Genomic DNA, 21,987 nt, shown 5'->3' with positions numbered 1-21,987 from the left:
AAGAATCTCTGCGGGTGCTCTCCCTCTCAAACACATCACCGGGTCGACGACATGACAACTGGGCTTGTTTCCTACCCTGTCAAGAACAAGTTTTCCGAAAAACCCCGGTAATCAAAGGAGATAACCCCCAAGTTTGAAGTTCATTTCCACATCACCTGTGACCAGCACTGGATTCCAAGGAATTTTACACAAGGATATTTTTTTTGTGAACGTCGACTTTTCCAAAGCCGTAATTATCCATTGTGGGATGTTTATGTGTTACCACCATCAAGTTTAAACCATGCTTTGTAACGGTTTTCAATATTCACGTGGAACGCCATAATGGTGACAACAATCAGACAAAATGGTGGTATCATTTTTGAAAGTCTACACCGATGAACGACTCGACTACTACCCCCGGTGAAAAGAAAAACCCAACCCGGCGTCATTCGCATGGTCATCGAAGGAGACTCGCCACCCCGTGGATAAATTAGCTCTCGAGATCTCAAGGAATAAAACCTTAAGGGAACACCATTAAAACGCCGTGGATGGAAAAGTCAAATAAACAAAGCGTGTTTGACATAATTTGAGGCAACCACAAGCGAGGTTATTGGCATCCTTGAAAAAAGGAAAAAAAAAAAAAAAAAAAAAAAAAACTCCGGACGTAAAGTGAGATGGATGACCGAAGGACCAGGCGGAACTTCCCTCCTGTCTCCCCATCAAAACCGCGGACATTTCCCCCTCTGGAATACGCAAGCTTGGGCATAAGAATGCTCACTTATCAAACAGTATTAATCGCCACTGCTCTGCTCGGTAAGTGTATTTGATTTTCATCTCTTTAGTCCCAGAATTTACAACCTAACCCTTTCCCCATCATGCCTCAACTCCACCATCATGGTGTTGCAGATTTTGATACTCCAGTGCACGTGTGTGTGATTATGTATGCTTTATGTACATCACCGTTTTCAAGTTTTGGCAAGTACTTGGAGCCAGCGGTCGAGACATTTAAATAAATAATAAATGCGCATTTGACCCGTGGTGACAAGTGAGTAGCCCATGTTTCTCTTCCGTCGGTATGTATAATGCGGTGTGCCGAGGCCGGGGACTGGAACTCCGTGTAAACTAACCACTAATAAGTATCGTGTAAATAAATAATGACCGACAGTGTACCACTCATTTGCCATTTCCTTTCCCCTTATAAACTTGACGGGATAAATTGGGGACGGAAGTTTTGGCTTGGCATGGTTTGTTTGGTCGTCGTAGCTGTCTCGACAAAAGGATGATGAGGAGGCCAACATGTTTGTGTTTGGAAAAAGTACATCATTATTTAATTCTACCCGATTTGCCGGTCCCTTGTACTTGTAGCAGAGCAAAATGCTACACACAATGTTTCAGTTGCTACTCCAAAATCATCATTTGGCTACTCCTCCATATAGCAATATGTAAGCACAGAGTAATATTTTTTTATGGCAGAGTGCTGGATGAAATCGTTTCCTTTTATATCGCGATCTGTGAACATTAAATAACAATTCTGTGAACATTTTTACTCAATTGGTCATCTAAGTTGTAAGAAAACAAAAAAAAACTTGTTGCGCAAATTTTTGTGCTTCCAGATGCATAAAGGGCCTCAGGTCTGAAGTCGTTTATTAATGAGTGAGAAATTACCCATTTCTCAAAAAATACGTAAATTCAAAGGCTAGGGGCCGTTTCTCACAATGTTTTATACTACCAACAGCTCTCCATTCCTTGTTACCAAGTTAGATCTAAAAACGCTTATCATTTTTTTTGTTACATTTTCACAAGTTGTTTTGCCTGGCTCAAATATTTGTTTTTGAGTTCACAAAATAATATAGGACTAGTGTCCTGTGCACTCCCGTTTTACCAATCCCAATAGGTTCTTTCACTCAGTCTGAGCTGAGTTAGGTTTGGATATCCCGATTCTAATAGTTTGCTTGTTCATCATGACAGATAGTTTTGTTTGTTATTGGCCTCCTGATTCCTGATTGGGCCCGAAGTAGGAAAAAATAGTATGTTTGTAATTGTCATCCTTATTCCCGATTGGGCCCGAAGTAGGAAAAGATGGTTTGTTTGATCCTGATTCCCGATTGGGACCGAAGTAGGATAAGATAGTTTGTTTGTTATTGTTATCCTTATTCCCGATTGGGCCCGAAGTAGGAAAAGAGTTTGTTTGATCCTGATTCCCGATTGGGCCCGAAGTAAAAAGGTAGTTTGTGTGTGTTATTTGCATCTTGGTTCCCGATTGGACCCGAAGTATCCTCTTCTGTGTAAACTTATGTATCCCAATTATGAGGACAGGTTCCCATCTGGGTAGTTTTATATATCCCAAGTAGGAACAGATAATTTTTTATTTATTGTCACTGATGAATTTCTAATTGGGACTAATAAATCCCAATCGATGTAGTTTTTAATATCCCAAATGGGAGAAGAAACAGTTTGGTTGTCATGGCAACTGATGAACTCTTGGTTGGGTTGTTTTCATGTATAGGCTCTTCATAGTCCTAAGACTGAGGAGAAGCGTACGTTTTCAATCGGGGTAGTACCCCAATCAGTAGAATAAAGTTGTCACTAGTAATGTACCCCGAAAGCCGTCACTGAATTAAGGTAACCAGCCTCTGTTATCATCCATGACTCAAAATAAACACGCAAACCTGTCGTACTGTAGGCCAATATGTAGCCAACCTTCAACCAAGTATAGGCCCCTCTCTAAATTTATATTTAATCCAGCTATTCCTTTGACTGAATTCAGCCAAAGTTGTCCACGGGTTTTATTTATTTTTATCACTTCCAAGAAATATTGAACTATAAATAAAACTTGGCACTTAGCATCACAGGATCTTTTTTTTTTTTTTTTTTACAGGAAGTTTTCCCAGCTTTTTTAATAACGTCATTACGTTTAGACAGGACATTTATCACGTAAACCAAGTCTGACCGCCGTGACATGACTTGTTTATAAAAAGGAACCTTCGTTAAAATTGTGGCTGACAAAGAATGCTTTGTTTCTGAGGTCTTTTGGTAAACAATTTGAGACAACCATGTTTTTATACCACAGAGTTATTCCCAGGGACAGATCGAAGGCTAGTGAAAAGTACAGCGTCACTGAAACTGCTCTCGATCCGTGTGTTATAAAGACCCTTTCACACGAGAGCAATATATAGCAAGGGACCCCAGTTAAATTGCTTTCGTGTGAATGGCACTTAATAAGATGCAACAGATATAGTGCAATAGTTTGTTACCATTGGACAAACGTTTGTTGACAGGGTTTGCCCTGAACTTTTCGAGGAAGCAGGGCCAGTTAGTAATGTATACACTAACTTGTCAGCTTTTGCACTGGTCCATATTTTTTCCTTCAACATTGTTTTAGCTTGGAACGGTTCTATTTGAAGAGTACTGGTTTCTTGGTTACATAGCAATCAACTAGACAGTTAGACTTTGGTTGGACAAAATTCTGACTGGTCAGAGGCTCGGGCATTTGGCCACAAGTGGACCGCTGTAGGAGAACACTGGTTGATGTTGGAGATTCACTCCTTGTTTTTTTGTGAATGAGGTTTACATTAGCTATCTCTCCCATTCTCTCTATTTCTCTTTGTTGGTTGGGTATCTGTTTAAATTTTGAAAGGAGCCATTTGCCATGGTGTTACTCAACGTTTCGGTCAATATGCTCAGACAGTCTTCATGGTACCTTGTTTATAGACTACGTCACCTTGATAGGGGGGGGGGTGACCTTGTACTGACCTGATGGGGCATTTTGTCCAGTAGTGTAGTTTCCATCTGAATGTTTTAACAGGCGAGTTAAGGTATAAAAAAGCGGGTCAGACTGAGCCGTTAGTGAGTCAGGCTGACCAGTAAGTTGGTCTGGCTGATCAGTAAGTGGGTCTGGCTGGCATGTAATGTGGTCTGGCTGACCTGTAAGTGGGTCTGGCTGACATGTAAGTGGGTCGGGCTGATCTGTAAGTGGGTCTGGCTGATCTGTGTAAGTGGGTCTGGCTGACCTGTAAATGGGTCTGGCTGATCTGTAAAGGGGTCTAGCTGACCTGGTAGTGGGTCTGGCTGACCTGTAAGTGGGTCTGGCTGATCTGTAAAGGGGTCTGGCTGACATGGTAGTGGGTCTGGTTGACCTGTAAGTGGGTCAGGCTGGCATGTAAGTGGGTCTGGCTGACCTGTAAGTGGGTCTGGCTGACCTATACGTGGGTCAGGCTGACTTGTAACGGTGGATTAGGCTGACCTGTAAGCAGGTCCCTAGAGGGCCAGGCTGACCTGTAAGTGGGTCTCTGTAAGTGGGTCTGGATGACCTGTAAGTGGGTCAGGCTGGCATGTAAGTGGGTCTGGCTGACCTGTAAGTGGGTCTGGCTGACCTATAAGTGGGTCAGGTTGGCTTGTAACGTTGGATCAGGCTGACCTGTAAGTGGGTCCGTAGAGGGCCAGGCTGACCTGATACTGCCCTTAACAGGCTGATCGGGCCCTATCTGGGTCGGGCCTCCTACATTTATGACTCGGGTCAATTCTGACAAACCACCCGCAGTAGTAGTTTGTTAGAGTGTGCTTGCTTATTAAAAAAAAACTAGTTCGAAAGTAATGAAGTTTCCCTTCCCATTGATCATCATACTCCTGCAAACTTAACACAAACTTCATGAACTACCATTCATAGTGTTAGCCAGAGGGATTTCTTTGTGTCTTTTGGACACACTGTTTTAAATTTCGACACCATGTTCTATCCGCCATTTTTGGACACACAGTTTTTAAATTTACAGCACATGTGGACACCCTTGTATCAAATCTTTGATAACATCATGACTACGTGCAGTATCTGTGCTCTTAGTACTGTTGTTTGTACCCAACTCGGATCAAATTAAAGGTTCCACATGGTTACATTTTTAATTTGTTTCTCCTCATTTTTGTCAGGGACAAACCGAGGCTCAACGGAGAGGCATCGCGTTTTTGCAGTCTGAGTTCACTGTACAGGGAGCTTAAAAAAATACCTTTTTTATTACAAAAGCATAATCCTACATAAAAGTCTATTTTATCACCGACTTACCATCAAGTTGAAAAAAAAACCTCAAATAAACCACTGCTTTATTTCCCTTCACTTGCCCCCCCCCCCCCCCCGCCAATGTTGTCAAGTATTATTATTGTCCACCGAGTGCAACAAAGAGCGAAATGCCCCCCTATAGAACTTGTTATTCTACGATCAAAATTTCCACCGATCATTGCACCTATATAGATCCTTCTCATGATAAAGTAGGGCTCTTAAATTGTGTTTTAAGTTTAAAGGCACTAAACACATTTGGTAAGTTTTAAAGGCGGTGAACACTATTGATAATTACTCAAAATAATTATTGGCTTAAAACCTTAATTGGTAATGAGTAATTGGGAGAGGTTGATAGAAAGAAGTAAATTTTTCATAAATTTGATTTCGAGACCTCAGATTTAGAATTTGAGGTCTCGAAAACAACTACTGAAAGCACACAACTGCGTGTGACAAGAGTATTTGTTTTCTTTCATTATAACTCGCAACTTCGACCAATTGAGCTCAAATTTTCACAAAGTTTTTATTATTTTATGCATATGTTGAGATACACCAAGTGAGAAGAGTGGTCTATTACCAATAGTGTCCAGTGGCTTTAAAGGCACTAAACACCTAAAGTTTTAAAGACAAGTAATATCACTTGGTGCGTCCCAACATTCATGCATGAAATAACAAACCTGTGAAAATTTGGGCAGATTTGTCATCGAAGTTGCAAGAGAATAATGAAAGAAAAAACACCCTTGATGCATTACTTCGTGTTCTTTCAGATACTTATTAATAAAATACCTCAGCTGAAGTCTTTTAGAAATCACCTCTTTCTCATAAACTACGATTAGAGGGAGCCGTTTCTCAAAATGTTTATGCTATCAACACAGCTCTCCGTTGCTCGTTTTTTATATCAAGTACGTTTTTATGGTAACAATTATTTTGAGAAATATTACCAATGGTGTCCAGTGCCTTTAAAGCTTTCGATTAAAGACAGGGGAAGCCCTATTCAGACATTTACCGTTCTACTTCGTTGGAAGTCCGTCTGATCTTTGGTAATGATAAGTCAATTCGTTTCCCGGATTTCAGGTTTTCTATTTTTGATTTTGATTTTTATAAAGTCGGGTTCTTTGATGTGCTTCCAAAACGTCTCTACAGTTCAACGTGTTGGGGTCGACCCCATGCCCTTTGTGAAAATTACATTGCGATTTTGTTCTCAACACCTAAAGTGAAGGACATTGTCGGCATAAGTTGAAACAAACATTGGAGTCAACAAGTTCGAACATGTTTTTTCCTTTTTTTTTTAATGGATATTGTATGTGGTTATATACCACAAGAAGTGGGGAAAGAGGCGTTACTAAAATAAATCTGCAACTTTGGACAGGTTAAAGGAACACATTGCCTTGGATCGGTCGAGTTCGTCTTTGAAAATCGTTCTGTATATACGTTTGTTATACAATGCATATGGGTAGATGCCTCGAAATTGCGTGGTTTTCTTTTTACCTCATCGACTGACACGGTCGACCATGGCCGATCGTGTTAGTTCGCGACGTAAATGGAAAACCGTGCAATTTTGAGTGATACTTGTGTGGATCATTATATTCTACTTTTAAAACATCTTTCTAACCATATGCATTTCATAACAAACGGTTACTAACGCTTTGTATAGACCAACTCGTCCGATCCAAGGCAACGTGTTTCTTCAAAGCCATGACCACATTTTGGTAGGCCCGATAATTGACAAACACCAGTATTCTCACCTTGTTTAAATATCCCAACATATGCATAACATAACCAATCTGTGAAAATTCTGACTCAATTGGTCATCTAAGTTGCAAGAGAACAATGGGAGACTTTGAGGCGCTAGGTGGCAGCAGACTTACCAGATAAATTGTCATTGTTTACGAAGTTCTGAGCATGCTCACATTATCGAGAACAATGGATTTTATCTGGTAAGTCTGCTGCCACCAAGCGTCCCAAAAGTCTCCTATTGGTCATCTAAGTTTCAAGAGAACAATTGGGGAAAAACACCCTTGTTGCACCAATAATGATGTGTGCCTTTAGATTTATAATAAAAGGCTTCATTATTTGAGTGAAAAAAAAGACCCTTTTCTCAAAACCTACACTTCAGAGGGAGCCGTTTCTCATAATGTTTTAGACTATCAACAGCTCTCCATTGCTCGTTACCGAGTAAGTTGTTAATAATGCTATAAACTATTTTGGGTCATTGCCAATAGTAGTATACACCTGTATACAGACTCTTTAATGTATAGTTTCCTGATTTGTCATTTTAAAAATAGAACGTATGTTCTCGTTATGTGAGACGGAACTTAACCCTAGGCTGATTGGAGCCACCAGGCAACGTTTTTCAGAGTTTCGATTTCTGATGGGAAAATTTGACAACTAATTGTATTTTTCTTCTTCACATTCAGGTTGATTTAGCTCTGTCTACTACATGTTACACTTGTGTTGATTTCTCGGCCACAGTTCTCGGTCATAGCATGTACCGATTTCAGTGACCCCGTCACTATTATTTACCCTGCAAAATGCACCAATGCATTTAAATTTGATGGGAGCCTAAATTGCACATTAAAGGAACACGTTGCCTTGGATCGAGCGAGTTGGTATATGAAAAGAGTTTGAAAACGGTTTGGACAAAATGAATGCGTTGGAAAGATGTTTTAAATGTAGAATATAATCATCCACACAAAAAAAATGCCTCGAAAATGCACGGGTTTGCTTGTCCGTCGTGAACTAACGGCACGAGTCAAATATTGGACTCCACAAAATGTCCGACCGTGTTAGTTCGTAAAATAAATAGAAAACCAAGCAATTTCGAGGCATATTTGTGTGGATCATTGTATTCTACGTTTAAAACATCTAACCATATGCATTTCATAACAAGCGGTTTCAAACACTTTTCATAGACCAACTCGCCCTATCCAAGGCGACGTGTCCCATAGACCAACTCGCCCTATCCAAGGCGACGTGTCCCATAGACCAACTCGCCCTATCCAAGGCGACGTGTCCCTTTTTATACCAAGGTCGTTGTGTTATAGCGTAACAAAGGACAACAGAAGACAGCAGCTGTCGGAACTCATTATTTTGTTTTATTTGGGATCAAATGGCAAGTTATAGGCCTAATGATCATCCACACTCTTAAAGCATAGAGCAAGGAACCTGTGTACACTATTGATAGTTACTCAAAATAATTATTATCATAAAATCTTACTTGGTATAGCGAGTACGGGGAGCTATTGCTGGTATGAAACATTGTGAGAAATGGCTCCCTCTGAAGTAACGTAGTTTTCGAGGTCTTGAATCAAGCATCGGCACACAACATCATGTGTAATGGTGTTTTTTCTTGCATTAGTATCTTGCAACCTCGACGACCAATTGAGCTCAATTACACAGGTTTGTTATTTTATGCACATGTTGAGATACACCAAGTGAGAAGACTGGTCTTTGACAATTACCAATAGTGTCCATTGTCATTAAACATGATCAGATTCTTGTATGTGATTAAATCCTACAAACCACATGAACAGGTGTCCAAATTACAAATGTTTATGATTTAACTTTGTTTAAAAAGTTGGTAAAACATAATTATGTGTTTAACTCTAAACACAGTTACAGTGTGTGGGTTTGAAATTATAAAAAATGATCAGGGGGGGATACTCCTCCATTATGTGATGACTCAGGTATGTTCTCCACGCAGATTCCCATACCGAACCCCTTAATCTGATCTTCTACAGGTTTGAACAAAATCTGGTTCAGCCTCTCACTAATGAAACAGACGTTCATTTCCTCTGTACATTTAGGCCAAATAAAAATAAAAACATGTTTAACGTCCCCGCCCGCCTCCCTTTTGAGGCCGCCTCTTTTTTTTCTTTTCTTTTTTCTTTTTTTCGAACAAAGAAAACCACACAAGATATTATTTTAGTGATTTAAACGGTCTCGGCAAAAGATTAATTTTTGAAAAATGACCCAGCCGTTTCTCTTAAAGGCACTGGACACTTGGTAATTACTCAAAATAATTGTTGTTATAGCATAACAACCTACTTGGTAAACAAGCAACGGAGACATAGTACAAAACATTGTGAGAAACGGCTCCCTCTGAAGTAACGTAGTTTCCGAGAAAGTAGTAATTTTCCACTAAAATATTTTAATTTGATTTCGAGATCTCAGAATAAGATTTTGAGGTCCCGAAAGCCAGCATCTGATAGCACACAACCTCGTCTAGTCCGAAACTTTTGTGTTCTTCCATTTCGCAACTTCGACAACCAATTGAGTTCAAATTAATGTTCACAGTTTTGTTATTTTACGCATAATTGTCATGTTAAGATACACCAAGTGAGAAGAATGGTCTTTGACAATTACCAATAGTGTCCATCCAGTGTCTTTAAAACTAGAGAAGAAAAATTCCCTCCTCATTCCTTTTTCTCAAAAAGGGAGCACGCTAAACGTGTTTTGGTTTTGGATTTTTGCCTTGCGCACAGACCCTTCATTTCCTCAGTACATTAAACCAATTATAGCAAACAGCTTTAAAATAAACACCGCGTTACTGAGGCGTGCTCAGCGAACCGTAACGGTAAGTCAACCCCGATAGTACCCCGGGCCCCTCAGACCTAATAAATCAAACCCCCTCTATGCGGCCAGGCGGGGATTAAGAGGCAGATTATGACGTCATAAGTGCGCCTTTAAACTACTCGGTTATTTGCGTTTTTAATTAAGACACGTTACCCAACGCCCACGTGTGCATGCGATCACTTTAAACCCCATAGCCGCAGCGTGGAGGAAGAACCATGACTGCACAATGCACATGTTTACATGCACATGCACATGTAGATAGGCCTACACAACATGACGTCAAAACGTTGCAAACAATTTAGAAAGCACGCCCAGATAAGAATGTAAACCCTTCACAACTGGGAATTCACTGTACATTTTGTAGGGTGTTCGGATAAGATTAAACGTATACCATCATATAACATGTGACTTTCAGAAGAGCCACAAAGGTTTGACTTACTGTAGGTTGGTACCACCATGTTGGAGGACCTCCATGGACCATGGTACCAGGGAGGTACACATGCCAATTTAATAACACGTTATTTACGTGTCTGAGCACGGTGTTAATTTAAGCTCATTTGTTTGTATAATTGATAATATAAGTTCAATAATTGTGTTAAATCTACCATATGCCGATTTCGTAGACACAATTATGCTGAAGTTTTCTCCCCCCCCCCCGCGCCCGCCTCCTTCCTGACCAAATCACTGACCCAATGTTGATGAGTGCCATGGTCCGGCCATCTCCATGGTCCAGCTGTGCTGACCGGTGTGTAGTACGACGTGGGTTGGTTAAAGCATAGAGTAAGGGAGGTGGTTAAAGGCATTTGACACTATTGGTAACTACTCAAAATAATTGTTAGCATAAATACTTATAATACTTGGTAACGAGCAAGAGAGCTGTTGAGACACGGCTCCCTCTGTAACGTAAATTTTTTTTTGTAGAAAGAGATAATTTCTCACTCAAAATAATGAAAGACTTTAGGCCTGAAGCCTTTTATTATACATCTGAAAACACACAAATTAATTTGTGCATCAAGGGTGTTTTTTCTTCCATTATTCTCTCGCAACTTCGACGACCAATTGAGTTGTTCACAGGTTTGTTATTTTATGCATGTGTTGTGCCACCCCATGAAACTACTGCTTTATGATGCTCTGCATCATTCCCCAACCTGTTCCGCATTCTCGGGACCATATTTTGACGGCGAGCGCGCACTGTACTGTGTACGCTACGTTGTTTGATAGTAAGTTGCAGTGATATGCATAGGGATATCTCACACGAGAATGGGACTTGAATCAAGTCTAGGATGCACAAGTGAGAAGACTGGTCTTTGACAGTATGAGTAAAGGTGAAAGTTCTTGACGAATCGATTAGTCAATTGGCATCCGTAAATGGGCATCCCTAATTGGGCGTCGTGACAAAAAAAAAATTCTGACGTCTGGGCAGGGGATTGTTCTTGACGAGTCGGAATCAATAAATTTTGCATCCGTGAATGGGCATCCCTAATTGGGCGTCGTGACAAAAAGAAATGTCTGACTCATGGTATGTCTAAAGGTGAATGTTCTTGACGAATCGGAATCAATAAATCTGTATCCGTAAATTGGGCGTCGTGACAAAAAGAAATGTCTGACGTCAGGCAAGAAGTATACCTGCCCTATACAGTATATGATCACTCATTGCACATCCTCTCGCAGTACCACCCCCCCCCCCCCCCCACCCCACCCGCTATCCTTCATCCATTCACTCCGTACACGTCCCGTCTACATTCACCGATAATTGAAAAGCAAACATTAATTTGTTGAGTTTCTGCATCAGCCGGGGGGATTTCCTTCTTGCATGCTTGGGCAATGAGTAAAACGGAAGTTGCCACGGCTTTGACGCCAATAAATGACGACGACCCTCCATGTTAGAAAATTGAGACACGGGACATGACCCAATTTCACAGAGTTTGTAAGGATATAAAGCTGCTAAGCACAGACAAAACTTGCTTAACGGAAGCTGGTTCCCGCTAGTGTTTTGCTTAGCAATGAAATTTGCTAAGCAGTATTTTCAGCTTAACAGCTTGATGAAACTGGGCCCTGTGCCTAATTTCACAATGCCTATAAGTGTAAGCATAAACAAACTTGCTAAGCACAGACTGGGCCTACACAAGCTTATCTAAAATAGGTCACCAGCCAAAATACCGTACATTTACCATTGATGATGTGACCGGTACTCGACCAATTTCTTGCTTAGCAAAGGAATTTGACAGCTTGAAATTGGGCCCTGATATGATGTCAATATGCTTGGAAAATAAAAGAAAAGAACACAACATTAAAACCCAATCGATTCTCGATTGTTGACCGACTTGAATATACGACTACGGGCCACTGCAATAAAACACACTATTCTCTATTTTGAAAGGTTAAAGGCATGGGTGGACACTGTTGGTAATTGTCAAAGACTAGCCTTCACAGTTGGTGTATCTCAACATATGCATAAAATAACAAACCTGTGAAAGTTTGAGCTCAATCGATCATCGAAGTTGCGAGATAATAATGAAAGAAAAAACACCCTTGTCACACGAATTTGTGTGCGTTTAGATGGTTGATTTCGAGACCTCAAGTTCTAAATCTGAGGTCTCGAAATCAAATTCATGGAAAATTACTTCTTTCTCGAAAACTATGGCACTTCAGAGGGAGCCGTTTCTCACAATGTTTTATACCACCAACCTCTCCCCATTACTCGTCACCAGGAAAGGTGTTATGCTAATAATTATTTTGAGTAATTACCAATAGTGTCCACTGCCTTTAATAGTGTTGCTGAACGAAAATGCCAATGGGTTATCGTTTACTTGTTTTCTTCCTTTGAAATCACGGACTCTCGGCTTCGGTTTATGGAGCCCAAGCTAGAGCCTTTTGGATAAAAAAGGCAAATCATAGTTAATATTATTTCTTAAGATGATTGTTTGACAATATAAATGGACGGTTATCATTGACGACGTCATGCATACGACATCACTAAAAATAATGTTTTTGTAAAATTGTTCAAAACTATGTTAACGTAGCTGGCTAATCAGCGAACTTGACGATTTGTAGAAATAATCATTGGGTTTATAGTGTTAGGTTTTTTAACGAGGAATTCACAATCACATAAAATGTTTACTTAAAAAGTGCGTGCGAATTTGATTGTAAACAATCCGTCAGTTGTTTGAAATAGCGCCACCTTGCGGTGGCAAATTTTGGGATAGAATATTATGCTGAGAACAACGGCCGTTATCCCCCAAAAACATGTGGGGCACTGCATGTGTATTAAAGGCTGTGGACACTATTGGTAATTGGTAAAAATAATTATTAGCATAAAACCTTACTTGGTAACGAGTAATGGGGAGAGGTTGGGAATATATTGTGAGAAACGGCTCCCTTTGAAGTGACGTAGTTTTCGATGCAGAAGTATTTTTCTTCGAATTTGATTTCGAGACCTCTGATATAGATTTTGAGGTCTCGAAATCAAGCAAGGGTGTTTTTTTTTCTTTCATTAAAAGTGTCTCGCAACTTCGATTAACAATTTGAGCTCAAATTTCCACAGGTTTGTTATTTAATGCATACATGTTGAGATACACCAAGTGAGAAGACCTGTCTTTGACAATTACCAATAGTGTCCAGTGTCTTTAATAATTTTGTTGCACACTTTTGATACTCTGTTATTCAGCTTCTCGTTTAAACTAGAAATTTATATTTTCGATTTCATTTGATGTCTTTGATTTACGTTGTATGTGATAAGTTCAAGTTCGAAAGAAAAGACAGTTATTAACGATTACCAAAACTTGATAAATTAAATGAATGTTTTATTCGATATACCACTGGTGTACCATCCCTTTAAGATCATGTTTCTTTATGAATGGATGACTAGAATGAATGTGCCTTCGTTTGAAGGCAGTGGACACTATTGGTTATCGTCCTAGACTAGCCTTCACAGTTGGTGTATCTCAACATATGCATAAAATAACAAACCTGTGAAAATTTGAGCTCAATCGGTCATCGAACTTGCAAGATAATAATGAAAGAAAAAAACACCCTTGTCACACAAAGTTGTGTGCGTTTAGATGGTTGATTTCGAGACCTCAAGTTCTAAATCTGAGGTCTCGAAATCAAATTCGTGGAAAATTACTTCTTTCTCGAAAACTATTGCACTTCAGAGGGAGCCGCTTCGCACAATGTTTTATACCATCAACCTCTCCCCATTACTCGTCACCAAGAAAGGTTTTATGCTGATAATTATTTTGAGTAATTACCAATAGTGTCCACTGCCTTTAACCAATTTTGTACCATCCCTTTATGATATTAAAAATGTTTCTTGAAAACAAGATGATTGGTCCAGGAGTACAATGATTTGAACTAAGTACTGCATTTGCCTCAAAAACCAATGCAAGCCCGTTATGTGGCATGTCTTTAAAAACTTACCTGAGAATTTTTGTATTTAAACGTTGTCATGTTTTTGAAATGTCGTCAAAAAACCGGAGCAAATATGTCCACGCAGGAAGAATAATCTCTCGTTGGAGTTCACAAACTGAGAAGCGTTTCGCGGTGACTCTTTTCAAATTAAACTTGTTCTATTTTTTTTCTTTTCGAAGTGAAATATTATTTCAAAATGTTTCATAACTAAAGCTGTTGTATAATAGGCTTATTTAATCGCTTTTACCGGCTTTAATTTCAAGGGTCAAAACGTATACCACCCTTTAAAGGTGGACACTATTGGTAATTACTCAAAATAATTGTTAGCATACAACCTTTACTTGGTAACTACGGACAGCTGACCGTGAGAAACGGCCCCTTTGAAGTAATGAAGTTTTTGAGAAAGTGGTAATTTCTCACTCAAATAATGAAACCTTTTATTATTCATTATTTTCTTGCAGCTTCGATGACCAATTGAGTCCAAATTTGTATAGTTTTTGTGTACATGTTGGGGTACACCAAGTGAGAGTACTCTGGTCATTGACAATACCAAAGGTGTCCAGTGCCTTTAAAGGCAAAGTATACCTTTGATTTTTGTGTTAACCCTTCCATTGTACTGATTCTACTTAAAAGTATAGCCTAGACAATAAAACTATGGTCGCATTTTTGAAATTTCGCCGAAAAACTGGAGTGATGTTCACGTTACGCAGTAACGCTTCTCAGACTAATTTGTTGTGGCATACAAAACAATTTTGTGTACACATTTATTATAACCATCACTTCAAAGTGAACTGTTACGTAATACTACCGAAAGCATCTGATGTAGGCTTCTACTAATAGTGCTAGGTCCAACCAAGAGTCATTATGGCCCTTAATGTCAATGGTAATTTACCAAACGTATATTCCTTCCCCTTTAAGAACCGAATACCAGCTACACCGTGACCCCTGAACCCAGTCATAGCAATGGTTTATGTCAAAGCGTTGACATTATTATTAGGCATAATTTGCTAATACATTTTTCCCACTTCGAGTAAAGTGGGTTCGCCGTGGAAGGTGAAGTGTGACGCTTGGACAATACGTGATGTCTTGTACACTTGTCTAGTTTAGACCTAATGTGATTCTTCGCTTTGCTTTACTTTTAGAAGGGACTTTAAAGGGACACACCGGCTTTAACAAAACACAATGTCCACATACTTACATTACTATGGTTTGAAGATAATGACGGCAGAAAGCTTCACTTAAAATATACTTGCTGGTGTGCTGTAGTTTTTGAGAAATGAGTAAATGTCGCATTTTAGCATGTACAACATTTAAAAGGCATTGCACCGTGACTTTTGGTAATTACTCAAAATAATTATTATTATTAGAAAAACTTACAACAAGCAATAGAGAGCTGTTGATAGTATAAAACATTGGGCCAAACGGCTCCCTCGGAAGTCACGTAAGTTTTCGAGAAAGAAAGTTACTTTTCCATTAAAATATTTGAATTTGATTTCGAGCCTCAGAATTAGAATTTGAGGTCCCGAAATAAACTATCTGAAAGCAACTAACTTCGTGTGACAAGGGTGTTGTTCTCTTCCATTACTATCTCGCAACTTCGACGACCAATTGAGCTCAAATGTTTACATGTTTGTTATTTTATGCATATTATGTTGAGATACACCAAGTGAGAAGAGGCACATGTACAAACACAATGTCCACAGATTTATATTAAACTTATAGATACACAGTTTGAAGATAATGATTGGAGAAAGCTTTCCTGAAAATATTGCTCGCTGAGGTGCTGTATTTTTTTATGAAAATAATCTTCGTCTCAGTGATCATGAGACGAAACTTATTTTAGCCTGTAAAAACGTAATTTCTTTACATTGTTTTACTCATTTCTCAAAAACTACAGCACCCCGGCAAGTAATATTTTAAGGTACACTTTCTACTATCATTATCTTCAAAAGGTGTAAATTTAATGTTAATCTGTGGACATTGGTTTTGTGTTACAAAAAGTACCCAAATCCTTTAACAATTACCAAATGTGCCCGGTGTCTTGAAAGGAAAGGTACACGTTTAGTGATTGTCAAAGACCAGTCATCTCACTTGGTGTATCCCATCATAACCATCGAAGTTGCGAGAAAATGATGAAAGAAAAAAACACGCTTGTTGCACGAATGTGTGTGCTTTCAAATAAGAATAAAAGACTTCTTGCTAGAAGTTTGTTATTATTATATTAGTGAGAAATTACCTCTTTCTCAAAACCTAAGTTACTTCAGAGGGAGCCGTTTCTCACAATGTTTTATACTATCAATAGCTCTCCATTGCTCGTAATCAAGTCAGATTTAAGTGAATATTTGTTTTGAGCAACTACCAAACGTGTACCTTCCCTTTAAACGCAACTCCCCTAAAAACATTGCTTTTTTTTTCTTCTCAAAAACTGACGACTGATGAACAGCTTACAAGCTGAGACTTCTACAAGTCAATTATACATAACATATATTTGTATTGTACATGTTCATTGACATTGAACAGAGATTAATGTCATGGCAAAAACCTTGATCTACAAAAGGTATCAAAAGATATACGCATTTTGGCAAAGTTTCGGAATGTTGCAAAACGGGCCCGGAATTTCAACTTTGAGAGAGCATGGCCGTTTTTATTTTTAAATGGACACAATTGGAAAATGTGAACTTTTGAAAGGGCACCAAGGACATATATAGTTACTGTACCGTTTTGAGGAAATGTCTTAAATCTCTTCTTTTTTTTTTGGGGGGGGGGGGGGGACGATATTTAATGGGTCCCGGGTACCGATGTACGGGCGATGTTGTCCCCGGTGATCGCTGCGATGAGAGCCTTACCTCAGTGGATCATCCACACTGCTGTCAACACCGACGTTCCACATACCATGACCCAATTTCACATAACTGCTTGAGCAGAAAACTACGCTTAACAACTTTCCGCTAAGCCTACAAGGCGAGACCAGGGCCAAAGTGCATTAGAGCTTATTAAGCAAAACAAGTGGCTAAGAAGCTCAACAGATTGGAAGGTTACCAGCCAAAATATACCTTGTTACATGTACAATTTGTGACTGGTATCCTGCTTATTTCTGCTAAGCAGAAAATGTTTAAGCAATATTTTCTGCTTAATTGGGCCCAGGGCGCACGTAGGCCTACTGTACATGTGTCATGGCATTTTGACTGATAAACCTTATCATGATAAGTTTGTTTATTCTTAGCTAGTTGTGTGCTCAAGCATCTCTGTGAAATTGGGGGTCAGGTTCCAATTTCTTGCGCTGCTTAACGGTAATCAAATTTTCGAGAATGATGATTTACCTTTAAAGTGAAATTAATAAGTCTGTTTTTGTATTTATTAGTTTTTAGCAATTGTGGTGTGACAGCATCCAAGCGACAGATAACCAATGTGGATCTCCGGACAGGAGTGGTAGAGGGCGAGACACAGCACGCCCGGTTCTTAGTCTACCCGACCCCATCAAGAACTGGCCGGTGCGACGGTCAAGCCGTGGCCCAAATCGACTTCTCCGGACCCTACAAAGTAGCCAGATTGATGCTCCGTTATGAAGACGTCGAGCCCCAGGATTGGACGCTGGACGTATCCGACTCTGCAGCCGGGGACGGCTTCGGCGGGGACGGTGATGAGATCAGCAATATGGCGGAAACGCAAGTCCACAACAGACAGATGCGCGTTTATAGTAACAGCCTCCCAGGACACACCGTGGCCACCATAAACGGCGGGCTGCTCCTCAAAGTTGTCGACGATGTCGTGACGGCGGGGACAACTTTAGTTATTGAAATCTCAGACGAGAGGTTACGATGGAACAATAATGAGTCCATACGGGGATCTATTGATAGTAGATATTTGTACACTCTGTCGGGACAGGCACCAGTCTATGGACAAGTGGATTATTTCATTTATGCGGGATTTAACCGAGTTCCCGCGACGACTACACGGAATGGTACGGGTCTGTGCTCAGCGAGCATCATTATGGTCAAGTCAAAAGGTAAGTCACCTTTGTTTTTGTTTTTTTGTTTTTTTTTGTTTTTTTTACCGCGGAAAACCTCATCTCACAAGAACGGACATTCTCTTCTCTTGATAAGTAGTTTTCTCGAGTTGTTTTTTGGCGCGCATATCCGTCTCTCAGTGACGCTCAAAGCGCTTGTAGTACATAAATAGGGTGCGTTCGTTTAGCTTCCCTGGGTCGACCCCGGTGTGTGGAGGTTTTTTTTCCAGGACGAACGTGTGCAGATAATTACCCACGTTCGTCCTGGAAGTAAAAACCGCCACACACCGGGGTCGACTCAGGGAAGCTAAACGAACGCACCCATATTTGTACGTTGTTTTCCTGGGTACTTGGGACTACGTTCGATACGATATGAGACCTACTCCTTTTGTATAGCACCATGTAATGGTTTACAGGGTGCTGTGATGCAAATATTCTGCCAATCAAATCCAGGAATACCGGGCGAGCCCCATCTCAACGCACGGGACCAACGGCTTTACGTCCCATCCAAAGGACGAAGCGTTATGGTTAAGTTTCTTGCCTAATGGCATAGGTGTCACGTTTCGAACTCTCACTCTGCTGATCAGAAGCACCGGAGTTTGAATTCGGTGCTCTAAGCCGCTTTTGCCGCACACAAATATTAATTTAAAAAGTGAATGGAATAGGAAACCAACTTCTATAACGTATTTCATGGTTATAGGTTCGTTAATATAACGGACTCTTTTTCCAAGTGTGGCGCAATGTTTTGTTTTCCCGCAGTGGCTGCAAACAAATATATCGCGTGATGCATTTCCGCTGTTTTCGAAAAAACGGATAATTTATTCCACGGATATTATATCGTTACGAAAATCCTGATTTCAAATGCATGATTGTTTTTTAGACTAACAGCTACATCCTTTTTTCCCCAATTTTTTTTTATCGTGCGACTTTTCCCCTCACCGTCCCATCATGTGCGGTATTTCCGCTGGCTATTAGAAGAAAGAAGAAAAACAAACATAAATCAAAGTGGACTTTCTACATAGCGCCCTCTTGTGTCAGTCAGACTGCCAAGTCCTGAAAAATGTGGAATTCCTGTCCGTAATAATCCGTCTGCGATAGAGGATTTGAAAAAATACACAACAAATTATGTGTAAAGCATTGATCATGATTCTGTATTACCAGGGCCTACACATTCATAGAGCTGCTTAAGCAGGAAATTATTGCTTAAAAATTTTCTGCTTAGCAGAAATGAGTAGGACACCAGTCACAAGTTGTACGTATGACATGGTAGTTTGGCTGGTAACCTTTCTGGTAAGAACGGTATGTTATTGTGCTTATGCTGGGTTTTTTATGTGCCAAAGCAGTTCTATAAAATTGGGCCCTGGGTTTGAATGGTGTGACCTGGACATGACCTCTGCTACTTTGATACCAAAATGAAAATTAAAGACACTGGACACCTTTGGTAATTTTGTCAAAGACCACTCTCCTCAATTGGTGTATCTCAACATACAATAACAAACCTGTGAAAATTTGAGCTCATTTGGTCGTCGAAGTTGCGAGATAACAATTAAAGAAAAAACACCATTGTCACACGAAGCTGTGTGCTTTCAGATGCTTGATTTCGATACCTTTAAATCTTATTATGAAGTCTCGAAATCAAATTCGTGGACAATTACTTCTTTCTCGAAAACTACATTCACTCCATATAGAGCCGTTTCTAACAATGTGTAATACTATCAACAGCTCTCCATCACTCGTAATACAATGTGAGTTTTTAAGCTAAAAACAATTATTTTTGAGTAATTACCAAGTGTCCAGAGCACCCAGGTAATTCCCTATGGAGTCCTTTTGTTTTTTCCCTCGGTCTCCACACCGAAAATAGCACACACTGCCAAAAACTTCGTTGACGTACACTTTTAAAGGCAGTGGACACTATTGGTAATTGCTTAAAATACCTATTGGCATAAAACCTTATACTATGTAACAAGTAATAGGGTGAGGTTGATTGTATAAAACACTGTGAGAAATTGCGTCCTCCGAAGTAATATAGTTTTCGAGAACGAAGTAATTTTCTACGAATTTGATTTCGAGACCTCAGATTTAGAATTTGAGGTCCCGAAATCAAGCATCTGAAAGCACACAACTTCGTGTGACAATGGTGTTTTTTATTTCATCATTATCTCGCAACTTTGATGACCGATTGAGCTCAAATTTTCACAGGTTTGTTACTTTATGTATATGTTGAGATACACCAAGTGAGAAGACTGGTCTTTGACAAGTACCAATAGTGTCCACTGTCTATAAGTAGAATCTTTAAGTGGTCCTTCTGCCCGGATTGGTGGGGGGTTCAACCGGAAACGTAAGTCATTTGGGGTGCATTGCCTGAGGTGTGTAAATATTGCAATGTTTTTCATTTAGGGTAAATGATACGGCTGTGTTTGGGATCTCGGTGAAAAGTTTAAATTTATGTTTGAATGCCTAGTTCGCTTGCATTGGTTTAAAAGCTCTGTACATGTTTGGTAATTGTCAAAGACCAGTCTTCTCACTTGTTGGATCTCAATATTATGCACAAAATAACAAACCTGGGAAAATTTAAGCTCAATTGGTCGTCGAAGTTGCGAGATAATAATGAAAGAAAAAACACACTTGTTACACAAAGTCGTGTGTTTTCAGGTGCTTGATTTCGAGACCTCAAATTATAAATCTAAGGTCTCGAAATCAAATTCGTGGAAAATTAGTTCTTTCTCAAAAACTGCGTCACTTCAGAGGGAGCCGTTTGCACAATGTTTTACACTATATGAACACCTCGCCATTATTTGTAACCAAGTATTTTTTATATGCTAAAAATTATTTTGAGTAATTACCAATAGTGTCCACTGCCTTTAAGCATATTTGTGTACCAAACGAAGTGCAGAAATGGTCGCGTGGATGACAAAGAAAAATTAATAAGAATGGTAGATCAACGAATCCTTTAATCATCACAAATATACCTAGATTCATAAGCAAATAATTAAAATGGAATGATAAAGACATATTGTGTAGTACAAATGTTACACAAATGAAAAAGAAAAATCAAAACTGGTCAAATCAGGCAAAATGCATTTGAAAAATGACTGGCGCTGCTAGTGTTGGCATGTCAAATTTTACAAGAACTCCTTTCTTTGATTAGTTATATTATGGCCTTTTTTGTCCTTGTGTTTTCTCAAAGCCAGCTGATTTCTTTTTGCTAAGCAGAAATTGGTTAGCAGCCAAAATACCGCGCAAATGTACATTAAACATGACTAGTATATAGCCCCTGATTTGTTTCTTCTTCTTCACATTTTTACGAGAACTTCCTTCTTTGTTGGAAAATCAGTTCTCCGAAGTAACATTTATACCAATTAAGTACCTTCCAAAGTTTTATTTTCTCAAATAATCCATCATATTTGTTCTTCCACTGATCGTTTTGACCTTTTTTCTTCTTCCCCTTTCTATCTTTAAATCATCAAGCAAAGTCCCTTTTGACATAAATAGAATTCGGCGGCTCTAGCGGGGGTTGTCATCATTGTGTTCCGGGGGAAATGAAGTGAACTTGTCAGCCCTGCTGGGCGTGAGAGACTTTAAGTAGACGGGGCCCCCGGGTGGCTCGGTGGGTACTGGGCAAACACCGGGGCCCGCTTTAGCCCTCGGTGTGTCACGTCAAAATTCCGAAAGTCACACAGGGTTTTTGTAAACATCAAAAACAAAACTTGTAAAAGCGCTGATGACAAAATGAAAGGGCGCATGAGACGGTTCTCAAATACCTCTGCTGGTATTGTTTCCCTTTGATGTTAATCATCCTCTGATGATATCAATCACTGCGACGTCACGATGTGAATATTCTTAATGTAATTACAACGGCGCAACGGAGAGCTGTTGACTAAGTGTAAAACAATGTGAGAAACGGCTCCCTCTGAAGTAACGTAGTTTTTGAGAAAGGTAATTTCAGACTTAAGCACTCCTGAAGTGTTTTTTA

At 39.7% G+C, this 21,987-nt stretch overlaps 1 protein-coding gene across 1 annotated transcript in view; it reads left to right on the top strand.

The window, feature by feature from the left end:
* Positions 1–628: 628 nt before the first annotated feature.
* The window catches only part of LOC117305406, a 22,928-nt gene continuing 1,569 nt past the window's right edge, over positions 629–21,987 (top strand). The window contains exons 1-2 of the mRNA XM_033790277.1: positions 629–792; positions 17,370–18,014. Coding sequence (XP_033646168.1) covers positions 654–792; positions 17,370–18,014 — 784 coding nt within the window. The 5' untranslated portion in view covers positions 629–653. The remainder of the gene's footprint in view (positions 793–17,369; positions 18,015–21,987) is intronic.

Source organism: Asterias rubens, chromosome 22, assembly GCF_902459465.1.
Source record: "Asterias rubens chromosome 22, eAstRub1.3, whole genome shotgun sequence".
Taxonomy (NCBI): domain Eukaryota; kingdom Metazoa; phylum Echinodermata; class Asteroidea; order Forcipulatida; family Asteriidae; genus Asterias; species Asterias rubens.
This window is presented reverse-complemented; position numbering and strand designations above follow the sequence as displayed.